General features: G+C 46.9%; 1 protein-coding gene across 3 annotated transcripts in view; it reads right to left on the reverse strand.

Moving 5' to 3' along the window:
- RFX4 (regulatory factor X4) overlaps window positions 1-14,533 on the reverse strand; it is a 141,148-nt gene that overhangs the window by 74,710 nt on the left and 51,905 nt on the right. For 2 of the 3 annotated variants that reach the window (XM_060245572.1, XM_060245570.1), the window contains exon 2: window positions 13,473-13,559. In XM_060245572.1, coding sequence (XP_060101555.1) covers window positions 13,473-13,559 — 87 coding nt within the window. Of the gene's footprint in view, window positions 1-6,549; window positions 6,663-13,472; window positions 13,560-14,533 lie in introns of those variants that run through there. The other variant, XM_060245571.1, reaches the window with a different exon arrangement.

A 14,533-nucleotide genomic window follows, 5' to 3' on the forward strand; every position in this document is an offset into this window, starting at 1 on the left:
AATCACTCATTGCCTTCAATATTCTTCCTTCCATAGCGTACAATTGATCATAAACTTGTTTAGACATTATACCCTCTCTCACTAAGGCAGCTCTTAACCTTGTAATTCTTGATTCCAACTTTTACTCAGACATTACTGATTGTCCATTACAAATAATGGGTTTTTAATTGGTATCTTCACTCCCCAATCTGATAGTTGCATTTAACAGAACAGAGCATGCCCTTTTCAACAAGCCTAAAAACGCCGTCGTCGAAGCTTCCTAGCTCAAGATATTAATTTTTAAAGTTCCAAGCCTCTCTTTTTAAAAAGTTTTCCTTTTACCCTCTAGGGCTTATTTTCCAATTTCAAGCACATAGTCCATGTTATTTAGCCCTTAGGGGATTGTTTATATAAATTTTGAATCCTTTTATAGTCCACTTTCAAGTTATTTAGTGAAAATATTTTGGCCTTTCTGTAATTAGCCTCCAATGTTTCTCTATGGTTACTGACTCTTGCAAATATCCGGATACTTGGATACTCCTCTTCACTCCACACTTACTTCCTGACTCTCTAGCATTGAAGTCTCATAATGATTGCAGAAAACGTCACTTCCTGTTTTGAGGAGAGAGACTGCAGCTTTTTTATGACTGGGTTTTTTTTTCCGAAGCCACAGGAATTCATAACAGCAAGTATTTTTCTGCACTTTTCTGCTTTCTTTTGAGTCCAAAAAAACCACTTCTACCCCCTTCCACTTCTCCTTGATTTTCCACTTTGAAAAATAGTTCTGGGTCCCAGATCTTCCCTTTTAACAAGCTTAAATTGGACCCAGAATAGCAGATAAGGATCGTTACCTTATTAACGACGTCTATTCTCTCATTATCCCGTCCACTTTATCTCAGATGTTGTTATAGTCCATAGGAAGTTGAAGCCTTAGTGAGTTTATGTCAATTTAATGACTCCAAGGATTCTTTGTAGGCGATAGAATGCAATTCTTCATCGGGGGAATCTTCAAAGCCGGAAAAAAACCCCTCCTGGGATCTTTCGTCAGCCAAAGTGAATCCCCCTCGAAATAAACATGCATGCCGTAGACAATTTCCTTTACTGGAAAAAGTAGACAGTAGGCTTTATAAAGCCTTTTCTGTCTAAAAACAAAGATCCTGGTCTGCTCCACACAGGGAAACAGGTCAGCTCACCAAGCTTCAACCCCGGAAGCCTGGCAACATGCTTTATTAGTGAGTACATCACAAGGCAAGGCAACGCGGGCCCGGGCCCGAATATATACATACCCCGAAACAACCCTCAGTCTGGCCAGGTCCAATTCTGGCCAGTTAAACTTCCTGCCACAGATCTTGATTGGCAGAGCGTATTTGCGGAGCTACATCCGGGGACCAGTGGACTTCCACTGGTCACCTCCGTAGCGTCCGCTGTGTTGTAATTTCGGAACTGAAATGCAAGACACAACACTCCTCCCCCCCCCCCTTGTTCAAGACACTAAGTCTTTCAAGTAGGCTGGCACCCTGAGTTCCCGGGTCGACCTCCTCGAGGTTATTTGGGGAGTTGGAGCGGCTGCCATGGCTGGCAGGGCGGCTGGTTCCTCGTGGTGGGGTGACGCCAGAAAAAGGCTGTCCGTCGCCTGTTGCTGTTCTGGAATCTCCTCTCTGGGGGGGGGGGTGTTCCCTCCGCTGTGGTGGCATAGGCTGGGCAGTTTCCGGGGGTGTTGCTGTTAGTACTCTTCTGCTTCCCACTCCCCCGATCGTTGTCAGTTCTTCCGGCAATGTGTGATGGCGCAGCTGGTCAATATGCCTCCTTAGGGTCTGGCTCCCCTCCGATGAGACCTCGTAGGAGCAGGACCCGGACGGCTAACCACTCCGGCTCACTTGCAAAGTTCTTTGCGTATACCGAATCCCCTGGAAAGAATCTCCTAGCGGCTTCCCTGGTTTCAGGGGAACTGCGGAGGTCCGTAGCCCAGTCAGGATGCAACCTGTCTAGCCTCGTGATCAACTTCCTCCCCATTAGTAACTCGGCAGGGCTTAACCCGGTGACGGGTTGGGGGTGATTCTGTTATCAAATAGGAAGGCTGCCAGGCGGTGATCCCAATTTCCATGTACAATGCGACCCAGTGCCTCTTTAGTGGTGTGCACCATGCGCTCTGCTTGGCCATTGGTGGCTGGATGGAAAGGGGCAGACCGAATGTGCTGGATGAGGTACCGATTCAAGAACCCCTGGGAGGTGAAAGCGGCCCATTGTCCGTGACGAGGGTCTCGGGAATCCCATGAGTGCAAAACACCCTTCGCAAGGCTCTGACTGCCGCCGCGGCGGAGGTTGAAGCTACGGGAATCACTTCCAACCACTTGGTGTATGCATCGACTAAGATAAAGAATATTTGGCCCTGGTATGGCCCCGCAAAGTCTAGGTGTAACCGGGACTCTTGGCAGGGTTGGCACCTTCAAACCCACCCTTCTATCTCCTTGTCCATCCCTGGCCACCATACATAGCTATGTGCCAGGGCCTTCATGCGCACTATCCCCAGGTGTGTTTCGTGTAGGGCTTCCAGCACTTGCTTCCGCAATGTGGGGGTGGAAACCACCACCCTGCTACCCCAGAGAAGGCACCCCTTGTACATGGACAGTTCTTCTCTGCGTGATGCGAATGCCCTGAATTCTGCGTCCAGTTTGCCCGTGGGCCACCCCCTTCCCACCCAGTTTAAAATGAGTGCAAGGATACGGTCTCTACCCGTGACCCTAGCTACCTCAGCGGCATGGCAGGGCCTCTCTGGTAGAGTCTCTATAAGCATCACATGGTGGGCAGGGGCGGGATCTAGGTCCATAGAGGGCAGCGGCAGGCGGCTGAGGGCATCCGCGTGTCCCATAGCTTTGCTGGGGTGGTGGACCAGGGCATATGTGTACAAGTTGAGGAACTGGTTCGACCACAGGACGTGCTGTGACAGAATTTATGGTGTCTGGCGGTCCGGGGTGAGGAGGCCCAGTAGCGGCTTATGGTCTGTGGCAATCGTGAAACGCCTACCGTACAGGTAGTCGTTGAATACATGCACACCCGCCACTATTGCCAAGGCCTCCTTGTCTATCTGGGCATAGCTGCGCTCCGCGGGGGTCAGGGTCGTCGAATAATAGGCCACGGGAACCTCCCTCCCGTCCGGGAGTTGGTGCCCCAGAATGGCACCCACCTCGTACGGGGAAGCATCGCAAGCCAGAATCACTGGTAAGGATTCGTCAAAATGGTGGCGCACATCATTGGAAACTAGGAGGTCCTTGACTGCCTGAAAAGCGGCAGCCTGCTTCTTTTCCCAGACCTACGGGGCGTTTTTATCGAGGAGCCTATGAAGGGTTTCTGTGATGGCCGCTTTGTGGGGCAAAAATGAATGATAAAAATTTAATAATCCCAAGAAACTTTGTAACTCCGTCTTGCACATGGGGGCCGGAGTGTGGACAATAGCCCTGGTCTTGTCGGCTGTCGGGTGGATTCCTGCAGCGTCTACTGCAAACCTCAAGAACTCTACCCTTTCTCCCGCTTTACTTTAAGTCCTGCCGCCTGGAAACAGCGGAGTACCTCACGCAGACGGCTGCTGAACTCCTCAGCGTTCGGGGCGGCGATCAAAACATCATCAAAACACGGTCGCACTCTGGGGATTCCTTTGAGAAGAGCATCCATTTTGCTCTGAACAATCCCTGGAGTCACACTAACCCCAAATTGCAACTGCCGCACCCGAAAAGCTCCCCTGTGAGTCACAATGGTCTGGGCTTCTGCTGTCTTGGCGTCCACCGGGAGTTGCTGGTACGCCTGGGCCAAGTCCAGTTTCCCAAAAACCTTAGAGCCTGCTAGGGCTGCCAGGATGTGGCTGACCATCGGAACAGGGTATGGGTTGTCCTGAAGTGCCTTATTTATTGTGCACTTGTAATCAGCTCATATGCACACATCTCCATTCGACTTCACTGGAGTGACTATGGGTGTTTCCCATGCAGCATAGGATACCGGTTCTAGCACTCCCTGGGCCGTGAGACGGTCCAGTTCCGTTCTATTTTTTGTTTAAGAGCGAACGGAACTCGCCTGGCCTTCAGCCTTATCGGTCTCACGTGGGGATCGAGGGGTAAGGTGATGGGAGGCCCCTTGTAGCACCCCAGGTACCCATCAAACACTTCCAGGAATTCCCGGCACATGTGTTCAAAATTTTGCGTTCGCATCTGCTGCACCCCCACTATTTGAATACCCAGCGGTCGAAACCTGGCCAGCCCCAGTAATGTGGTGAGCTGGCGTTTGACCACAAGAATGTCCAGCTTGCCCTTAAAGTTCTTAAACTCTACCCTTACAGTGGCCCAACCCAAAATCTGTACAGGGTTTTTTTGAAAGTCCCGCAGTATGAAGTCCACCGGTCACAGCCGGGGCCGGCCACGGGGATAAAGTTTTCTTAGAGACTCCTCCGAAATTCTGGAGATGGAGGAGCCTGATCCAGCTCCATTAGGCATGGAGCGCCCTCGATTAGGACCGACACCCTGACCTTATCTGGGGTGGTGAGGGTCAAGTTCATTACCTGCAGGCTAGTCGATGTGGTTGAGTAGGCATCGGTTGAGTCCTGGTTGGTGGAGTGGCGTCTGTGGGTGGCCTTGGCCCGCCAAGCCCGCGCTATGTGGCCCACTTTTCCGCAGTTCCTGCAGTCCACGTTGTGATAGGGGCAGTCCCGGCGCTCATGTGGATCCCCACCGCTGGCGCACTTGGTGTTGGCTGGTCTCTCTGTTGCTCGTGGCCGAGTGGGCGCTCTCAGCCCCATTACTGGTTGGCAACGTAGCTGGTTTGCCTCCTCCTCCTCTGGGTTGCCCGGTGCCATCTCCTCCTGGTGGATGGCTTCCGCTCGCGGGTTGCTGTAAGCTTTGGTTGCTCTCTCGAATGCAGTGGCTTCATTGAAGGCGAGTTGGAGGGTGAGCTTTTCCTTTGCAAAGAGCTTTTGCTGCAGTCTTTTGTCTCGGAGGCCCCAGACGAAGCGATCCCTCAGGGCTGCATCCAGCTTGTCGAAGCTGCAGTTCCCTGCGATTTGGCGGAGGGCGGCCAAGTAGACGGTGGCTGTCTCTCCCGCCCCTTGATCCCTCTTGTGGAAGAGGAATCAGTGGGCGATGATGGAAGGCTGGGGCAAGAAGTGCCCGGTCAGGAGTCTGACTATCTCCTCGTACGTTTTCTTCGTGATCGTTGCAGGGGCCGAGAGACCCTTTGCAATCTTGAATGTGGCCTCCCCGCTTACACTCAGGAGCACATCTCTCTTACGGCTGTTGTCTGTAATCATGTTCGCTCGTATGTAGCAGTCGACCCACTCTGTGTAGGTCTCCCACCTATCGGGGTTGGTGGGGTAGAACTCTGCAAGGTGGCCCGTCATCCCACTTGGGTTAGCCATGTAGGCAGCGGGCACTTCTGTCTCCCTTGAATGCGTGCCTTCCTCTTCTCCGGCCAGGTCAGTGAAGTCCCGCTTGGGGAGTTACCTGGCTAGAATCCCACCTTCGTTGGCACTGTAATGTACTGAGTGATGAGACATGTTGAAGGTAACATGCTTTATTAGCGAGTACATCGCAAGGCGATGCGGGCCCAGTCCTGATTATATACATACCCCGGAACAACCCTCAGTCTGGCCAGGTTCAATTCTGGCCAGTTAAACTTCTCGCCACAGATCTTGATTGGCGGAGCGTATTTGCGGAGCTACATCCAGGGACCAGTGGACTTCCACTGGTCACCTCCATAGCGTCCGCTGTGTTGTAATTTCGGGACTGAAATGCAAGACACAACACCATCCAATCAGAGGGATAGAAGGAATCCTGGGAAATATACACCTGGTTACAACTCCAGTACAGGCTTCCCTGCAGCCTGTAGGTCGCACTAGACCTAGGATCATGACACATGGTATTAAATAAATATAATGGGGAAACATGGCATGGTTCAGAGAGGTAGGAGAAGACATTATTCTTAATGGGCTCAACCTCTTACCAGAAGGGCTAACGAAGAGGTAAGCCATCCCTAATATTGTATTATTGTCAGATACTGAAGGTTGTTTTTTAAAATCTAACGTTCCCCTTCTACAGTCGATGTATTTATTTGCGCACTTCATTTCTTTTCCAACATTCTCCTCAGTGGGGATCCAAAATGGCTTATATCATTGCCCTTTCCTCCATTTTACTCTCAGGACACCTCTGTAAGGTAGGTTAGGCTGAGAGAGTGTGACTGGCCCCAAGTCAGCCAGACAGCTTCCAAGGCAAAGTAGCGGCTATTAGGCCTCATGATCTGATCTGCAGCACAAAGTCAGGTCTCCTCCTCCCTTCTTCACAACAATAGTGCAATGGAAAATAAGGCAACAGTGGTGATTTACCAGCTGTTGTTCCTGGAGATTTGGAGGTGAAGCCTGTGGAAGGGGAGAATCTAGGAAGAGATTTCTCCTTGAATCTGTGATATAACATAGATTCTACCCTCTGAAGTCACCATTTTCTCCAGTGGAACTGAAACCTGTAGTCTGGAGATGAGTGGTAATTCTGGGAGAACTCCAGGCCCCATCTGGTGGCTGGCAACTGTAGATATTACCTGGTTCCGAATAACAGCCACTCACTGCCATTGAGGAGAGAGGTGTAATTTCAGTTGCCTGAAGCTCTGTCATTTGCTTTTATCAAACTGGAATTTTCCAGCTAAAAGTCTTCACATAGGCCATCATCTCCAAATCAGCTTAGCCTAGTTAGGACTGATGAACCGGTGATTTCACAAAGGATAGTGACATCAGCTTAACTAACATGAGGTAAAATGTATCAGTCTACCTCACAGACACACTGACGACATTCAAAGAAAACAGAAGGCTAATTCAGTGACCATATATGGCTTATGGCTATACATCATCCAAACAAATCAGAAAAATAAAAATAAATAATTTCCAAAGGGTTCAAATCAGCTGCCATATAAACCCAGCAATTCACTCAAATATCTGGCTGATAACCTAAAAGTAGACACGTTAAACCAGTAGTAACAGAGGCCAAGCAATAATATCACCTCAGCAAGTCAAAAACACCTAGGGAGTTCCCTTTCTTCTAACATAAAGCACACTTTCCCTTCCTTACACATAAAAAAGATCCCAAACAGGTCCCAACAATGCCCAGGTTTAAACATTGTAGCTGGTATGTTATTTATTATCTTTTCCCTTCATTATGTTTCTCTTTGTTTTGTATTTCAGGAAAATAAGCTTTATGTAATATTAGATAACTATATGTGTGGTATGGTAACCAGTAATACACAGGGCCTTTTGTCTGGAGGAACGGAATTCTAGCACCTCTTTTTCCAGAAAAAAAGCCCTGGTAATATGCAACCATTTTTTGTTATCTTACATATTTTGGAGCTATAAATATATTTTTTTTAAAAAGAAAATAGATAAAACAATTTTTTAAAAAAACAACAACACCTAGGCAGTAATTCTAGAGTAGCCTGATATTAATTCAGCATTCATTAGAGGGGCAAGGCACTCAGATGGCTGAAGTGAAAGCCACACTAAATAAATAGCAAAAATGTGTAGAGGGACAACAAACAAACAAATATAAACATTCTGCTTGTTTAGTAAGAATAAGAGACTTTACTGAGATGATTTCTCGCATATGCCTCACTTGGTGACTTGCCACAAGAAGAGTCTACTTACACACAAGTGAACTATCACAGTCAATAAAACAAACACAGAAATAACTTTCATATACTTTTACATCTCATTAATGCTTCTCAGAGAAATACATACACTCAGCAGTGCAGCATCAAGTGATAAGAAATCAGATGAGCTCCTGACAGATGACATACACAGGTAGAAATCAGAGGATGGAGTGGGGGAGTAGACTCTGCACTCTCCTGTGAAGGGATGCTAGAACATCAGCATGATTCCTACATGCATACAAACTGTACACACATAGACTCTGCCTCATGTTTAGGAAAGTGCTGGTGGGGCGGGGGGGACAGGATAAGAACATAAGAGAAGCCATGTTGGATGAGGCCAATGGCTCATCCAGTCCAGCACTCTGTCACACAGTGGCCAAAAAAACCCCAGGTGCAATCAAGAGGTCCACCAGTGGGGCCAGGGCACTAGAAGCCCTCCCACTGTTGCCCCATCCCAAGCACCAAGAATAGAGAGCATCACTGCCCTAGTCAGAGAGTTCCATGTGGCTAATAGCCACTGATGGGCCTCTGCTCCATATGTTTATCCAATCCCCTCTTGGATCTGTCTTGCATGTAGTGGCCACCACCTCCTGTTGCAGTGGTGTTTTGTTATGAGTGGGGGAAGGGCCACTTTGATAGCTCTTCCTTCCTCTCTTCCTTATCTGGCTTCTACCGAGAAATGTCACCTGTACAGTGCATTTATGATGCTCATGCTTAGGAGAACTGATTTTTAGGACTGCTGCTCAAACCAGTGGGGGAGGGATACGGTGGAAATCTCATTCCACCCCACAAATCTTACCTTCCAGAATTCTCTAAACTTCTTGGGATTTACAATACAATCCTAAACAGATCTACTCAATGAGACTTAATCCCAGGGAAGTATTTTGTTGGGGAGGGTTGACTGTCAACTCATAGACAATTTATTGTGACCTCACAAGCTTTTCAAGGCAAGAGAAATTCAGAGGTGGTTTGCAATCTTAGGATTGTACTATTATGCCTGATTTCTGTCTTGCCTTTTTACCTTTTGCTGATACTTAGCTATTCTCAGTATTTCATTCAATCTGGAGTATTTTTAGTCCTTGTCAGACTGGCTTGAGGGTTGATCTACAAATCTTTTTTCCCCATACCTGAGAGTTTCCATGAATAGAAAAATACCTCTACGTTGGCAGTGGATGGACTAGATGCTTTCCTCATCCTAACGAGTTTACTTTTAGATATATAGATTTATATGTTGGAACATGCAAGAAATCTCACAGATTCCTCCAGTTGCCCCTCTCAGGACCAGAGATGCATGCAAAGCAAGAATTTGCCACACCAAAAAGGCCACAGAAACATCATGGTAGACTTGCCCACACTACCACACAGGCTACCGTATTTTTCGGTCCATAAGGTGCTCCAGACCATAGGACGCACCTTCCTCCTGGGGGGCGATCCGCTGCCTCTGCCTCCGATCCGGTGCTTCCCCCGCGTCTGCCTGCCTGGCTCCATCTTTTTCAGGCAAGCGCTGGGATCGCTCCACGTGGCCCCACCACAAACCCAGCGCTTCAGAAGCGCCAGCTGCGGAGGGGGCAGCGTGCTTCCTCCTTGTCTGTCTGCCTGGCTCCACCTCTGATGCTTAAAGCAAGCACTGGGATCGCTCCCTCCGCCCTCCGATCCCAGCGCTTGCTTTAAGCATCACAGATGAAGCCAGGCACACAGGCAAAGAGGAAGCACCCGCCTCCTCTGCAAACCCAGTGCTTTGCGAGCGCCAGCTGTGGAGAGGGCAGCGTGCTTCCTCCTTGTCTGCCTGCCTGGCTCCACCTCTAATGTTTAAAGCAAGTGCTGGGATCGCTCCCTCCGCCCTCCAATCCCAGCGCTTGCTTTAAGCATCAGAGGTGGAGCCAGGCAGACAGACAAGGACGAAGCACGCTGCCCCCTCCGCAGCCGGCGCTTGCGAAGCGCTGGGTTTGCGGTGGGGCCACATGGAGCGATCCCAGCGCTTGCCTGAAGAAGATGGAGCCAGGCAGGCAGGCGCGGGGGAAGCGCCGGATCGGAGGCAGAGGCAGTGGATCGCCCCTCCAAGGTACGTACCTTCGGACCATAAGACGCACACACTTCCCCCCCCCACTTTTTTTTGGGGGGGGAAGTGCGTCTTATGGTCCAAAAAATATGGTATGTGTTTTACACTTATATTCAACCTTGGCTCACAATTACAGTAAAACCAACCAACAGCATAATGACCACCTTTATCAACATAAAAATACACACAAAGCCAGAGGAAGAGTTTGTCTTTTAATCATTCCCATAGTCCTAAAGGAATAGCAGATCAGAAAGATGCTTAGTAATTGTCTAGCGATCCAGACAGAACCAGCCAAACAGCACATTCTATGATGAGAATTCCACAAAGAAAGAGCCACCACAGAGAATGCCCTGTTGTAGGCACTAACTTTCCTTGTGATGTCAAATAATGTAAATTTTAAATACGGTAAGAAAATATTGCTGATAAATAATTTTGACAAATTACACTAAAGTCAGTTTCAGCATGGTTGCAGGGTTTGGAACCAGCGAATGATTATTATAAGAACATAAGAGAAGCCATGTTAGATCAGGCCAATGGCCCATCTAGTCCAACACTCTGTGTCACACAGTGGCAAAAAAATTATATATATATATATATATATATATATATATATATATATATATATATATATATATATATATATATATATATATATATACACACACACACACACACACACACACACACACACACACACACACACTCTGTGGCTAATAGCCACTGATGGACCTCTGCTCCATATTTTTATCTAAACCCCTCTTGAAGGTGGCTATGCTTGTGGCCACCACCACCTCCTGTGGCAGTGAATTCCACATGTTAATCACCCTTTGGGTGAAGAAGTACTTCCTTTTATCATTTTTAACCTGTCTGCTCAGCAATTTCATCGAATGCCCACGAGTTCTTGTATTGTGAGAAAGGGAGAAAAGTACTTCTTTCTCTACTTTCTCCATCCCATGCATTATCTTGTAAACCTCTATCATGTCACCCTGCAGTCGACGTTTCTCCAAGCTAAAGAGTCCCAAGCGTTTCAACCTTTCTTCATAGGGAAAGTGTTCCAGCCCTTTAATCATTCTGGTTGCCCTTTTCTGGACTTTCTCCAATGCTATAATATCCTTTTTGAGGTGCGGCAACCAGAACTGCACACAGTACTCCAAATGAGACTGCACCATCGATTTATACAGGGGCATTATGATACTGGCTGATTTGTTTTCAATTCTCTTCCAAATAATTCCCAGCATGGAGTTGGCCTTTTTTATTGCAAACTCACACTGTCTTGACATTTTCAGTGAGTTATCTACCACGACCCCAAGATCTCTCTCTTGGTCAGTCTCTGTCAGTTCACACCCCATCAACTTGTATTTGTAGCTGGGATTCTTGGACCCAATGTGCATTACTTTGCACTTGGCCACATTGAACCGCATCTGCCACGTTGACGCCCACTCACCCAGCCTCAACAGATCCCTTTGGAGTTCCTCACAATCCTCTCTGGTTCTCACCACCCTGAACAATTTAGTGTCATCCGCAAACTTGGCCACTTCACTGCTCACTCCCAACTCTAAATCATTTATGAACAAGTTAAAGAGCATGGAACTCAGTACCGAGCCCTGTGGCACCCTATTGCTTACCGTCCTCCACTGCAAAGACTGCCCATTTATACTCACTCTCTGCTTCCTATTACTCAGCCAGTTTTTGATCCACAAGAGGACCTGTCCTTTTACTCCATGACTCTCAAGCTTTCTAAGGAGCCTTTGATGAGGAACTTTATCAAAAGCTTTCTGGAAGTCAAGGTAAACAACATCTATCGGGTCTCCTTTGTCCACATGTTTGTTCACCCCCTCAAAGAAATGTAACAGGTTAGTGTGGCAAGATCTTCTCTTACAGAACCCATGCTGAGTCTTCCTCAATAACCCGTGTTCATCAATGTGCCTACTCATTCTGTCCTTGATAATGCTTTCTACCAACTTTCCTGGTATTGAAGTCAGACTGACTGGCCTGTAATTTCCCGGATCTCCTCTGGAACCCTTTTTAAAGATTTGCTACCTTCCAGTCCTCAGGAACGGAGGCAAATTTCAATGAAAGATTACAGATTTTTGTTAGAAGATCCACAAGTTCAACTTTGAGTTCTTTCAGAACTCTCGGATGTATACCATCCGGACCTGGTGACTTATTAGTTTTTAATTCGTCCATCAGTTGTAGGACCTCCCCTTTTGTCACCTCAATCTGACTCAGGTCTTTCAACACCCCTTCCAAAATTAGTGGTTCTGGGGCGGGCAAAAAGTTTTCGTCTTCCACAGTGAAGACGGAGGCAAAAAATGCATTCAGCTTCTCAGCCATTTCCCTATCCTCCTTCAGTAATCCTTTGACCCCATGGTCATCCAAGGGCCCCACTGCCTCCCTGGCTGGTTTCCTACTTCTAATATATTTGAAGAAATTTTTATTGTTGGTCTTTATGTTTTTTGCAATATGCTCCTCATAGTCCCTTTTTGCCTGCCTGATCACAGTCTTGCATTTGATTTGCCACAGCCTGTGTTCCCTTTTACTAATCTCACTTGGACTGGTTTTCCACCACTTAAAGGAGTCCTTCTTACCTTTTACAGCTTCCATTACTTTGTTTGTTAACCATGCAGGCCTTTTCTTATGCCTGTTTGTGCCTTTCCTAACTTGTGGTATGTATTTTATCTGAGCTTCTAGGATTATAGTTTTAAATAGTCTCCAAGCTTCCCCAAGGGTTTTGACCGTATGTACCTTTCCTTTCAGTTTCCTCCTCACATGCCTCCTCATCTCAGAGAATTTACCCCTTTTAAAGTTAAATGTGGTTGTGCCGGTCTTTTTGGACAACTCCCTATTTATACAAACGGTGAAATCAATAACATTATGGTCACTGCTCCCAAGCGGCGCAATCACTTTTACATCTCTCACCAAGTCTTGGGCATTACTTAGGACAAAATCCAGGATCACCCCACCCCTGGTAGGTTCTGAGACCATCTGCTCCATAGCACAGTCATTGAGAGCATCAAGAAACTCAATCTCTTTCTCTCGACCAGAACTCATACTGACCCAATCAATCTGTGGGTAGTTAAAATCAGCTATTAAGACACAGTTTTTACGTTTAGCCGCTATCTTTAAGCCTTCCATCATATTATAATCATCCTCTCTCTTTTGATTTGGTGGGCGATAACAAACTCCCATAGTTAAATTTCCTTTTGGGCCCTCTATTTCAACCCAAAGCATTTCTAAAAGGGAATCTAACTCTCTGACCTCAGTCTTACTGGACCGTATATCCTCTATGACATACAGAGCCACCCCATCTCCAACCCTTCCCTCCCTATCCTTCCGATATAACTTATATCCAGGAATCACCATGTCCCACTGATTCTCCTCATTCCACGAAGTTTCTGAAATTCTCACAATGTCTATGTTTTCTCCCAACACTAAACATTCCAATTCACCAATTTTACTTCGAACACTTCTAGCATTTGCATACAAACATCTATAATTTCCCAGGCAAGCTAGGCCCGCCACCTTCCTCCTGCCGCCTCGAGACTCTGGCAGACAGTCCATACTGTTTGTCACCATCACAGTGGACAACTCTGATCCGTTACCTGGTAGAAAAATAGCAGCCAACCCTTCATCTCTTTGAGACGAGTCCTCTTGAACCACAGACATTTCATCTCGGCTTTCCCCCAAGATTAAGTTTAAAAACTGCTGCTTTCCAGAACCACAATTCTATCAACTTCTATTGAAAAATAACATGGAATATACTTACTTTCATCATTAGAAACATTCCCCAGAGAAGTGTGACTGGAATAGCGTTTGTTTTCACTTTCACTGAGACATCTTTCAATCCAACTCTCTACAAAACAACAAAGAAGATCAAGTTAGGATCAAGGCTAGGGTTGCCAGCTCCCAGTTTAGAAATAGATGGAGATTTGAGGGTAGAGCCCAGGAAAGAGGGATTTAGGGAAGGAAGGGACCTTGGTAGGGTATAATACTCTGCAATCCACCTTCCAAAGCAGCCATTTCCTCAAGAAGTGGAATAAATGTTTTAAATAAACAGATAAATAAACCATGTATAATCAGGGGTGTCAAACTCATGAGGGCCAGATCTGACATAAATGAGACCTTGTCAGGCCAGGCCATGTGTGTCACAAAATGTAATGCCAGGTAGCAGAGATACACACTTTATAAAGGACACAAACACAATTAAAAACTTAAAATATGCTTAACAGATTAACACTCTTGTTTATATAGCAGCTTCTGATAACTGACACCTCTTGCTCTGAATTATTGCATCAAAACCTGGAGACAGTGTGCCATAGCAATCTTGAGTATGCAGTTCAGGTGTTGTTCAGATGTGCATCTGTAAATTGCAAACTTACTTTTGATTTATTGACATTCATTACAGAAATCTCATGGTCAATGCTTTGAGCCTAAGATCCAGAGGAAAACATGAAATGGCTGGGCATTGTGAACTTTTGTACATAAGTTGCTTCATGTGCTGGTCAGCCAATGGAGAAAAAAGAGGCTTTGCTCTGTAGCTCCTGTGCAATTGAGCAAGCTATGATGCAAAAGGAAGCAAGAGAGAAAGAAGGAAGCAAATGACAGTGAGTGGTTTGCAGGCCTGATAGGAGCCTTCCGGGGGCCTGATTCGGTCTTCCGGCCTTAGGGTTGCCAATCCCCAGGTGGGGGCAGGGGATCCCCTGGTTCGGAGGCCCTCCCCCCGCTTCAGGGTCATCAGAAAGCAGGGGGAGGGGGGAGGGAAATTTCTGCTGGGAACTCCCATTATTCTGTATGGAGACTTTTTCCCATAGGAAATGATAGAGAATT

This window comes from Heteronotia binoei, chromosome 8, assembly GCF_032191835.1.
Source record: "Heteronotia binoei isolate CCM8104 ecotype False Entrance Well chromosome 8, APGP_CSIRO_Hbin_v1, whole genome shotgun sequence".
NCBI lineage: Eukaryota > Metazoa > Chordata > Lepidosauria > Squamata > Gekkonidae > Heteronotia > Heteronotia binoei.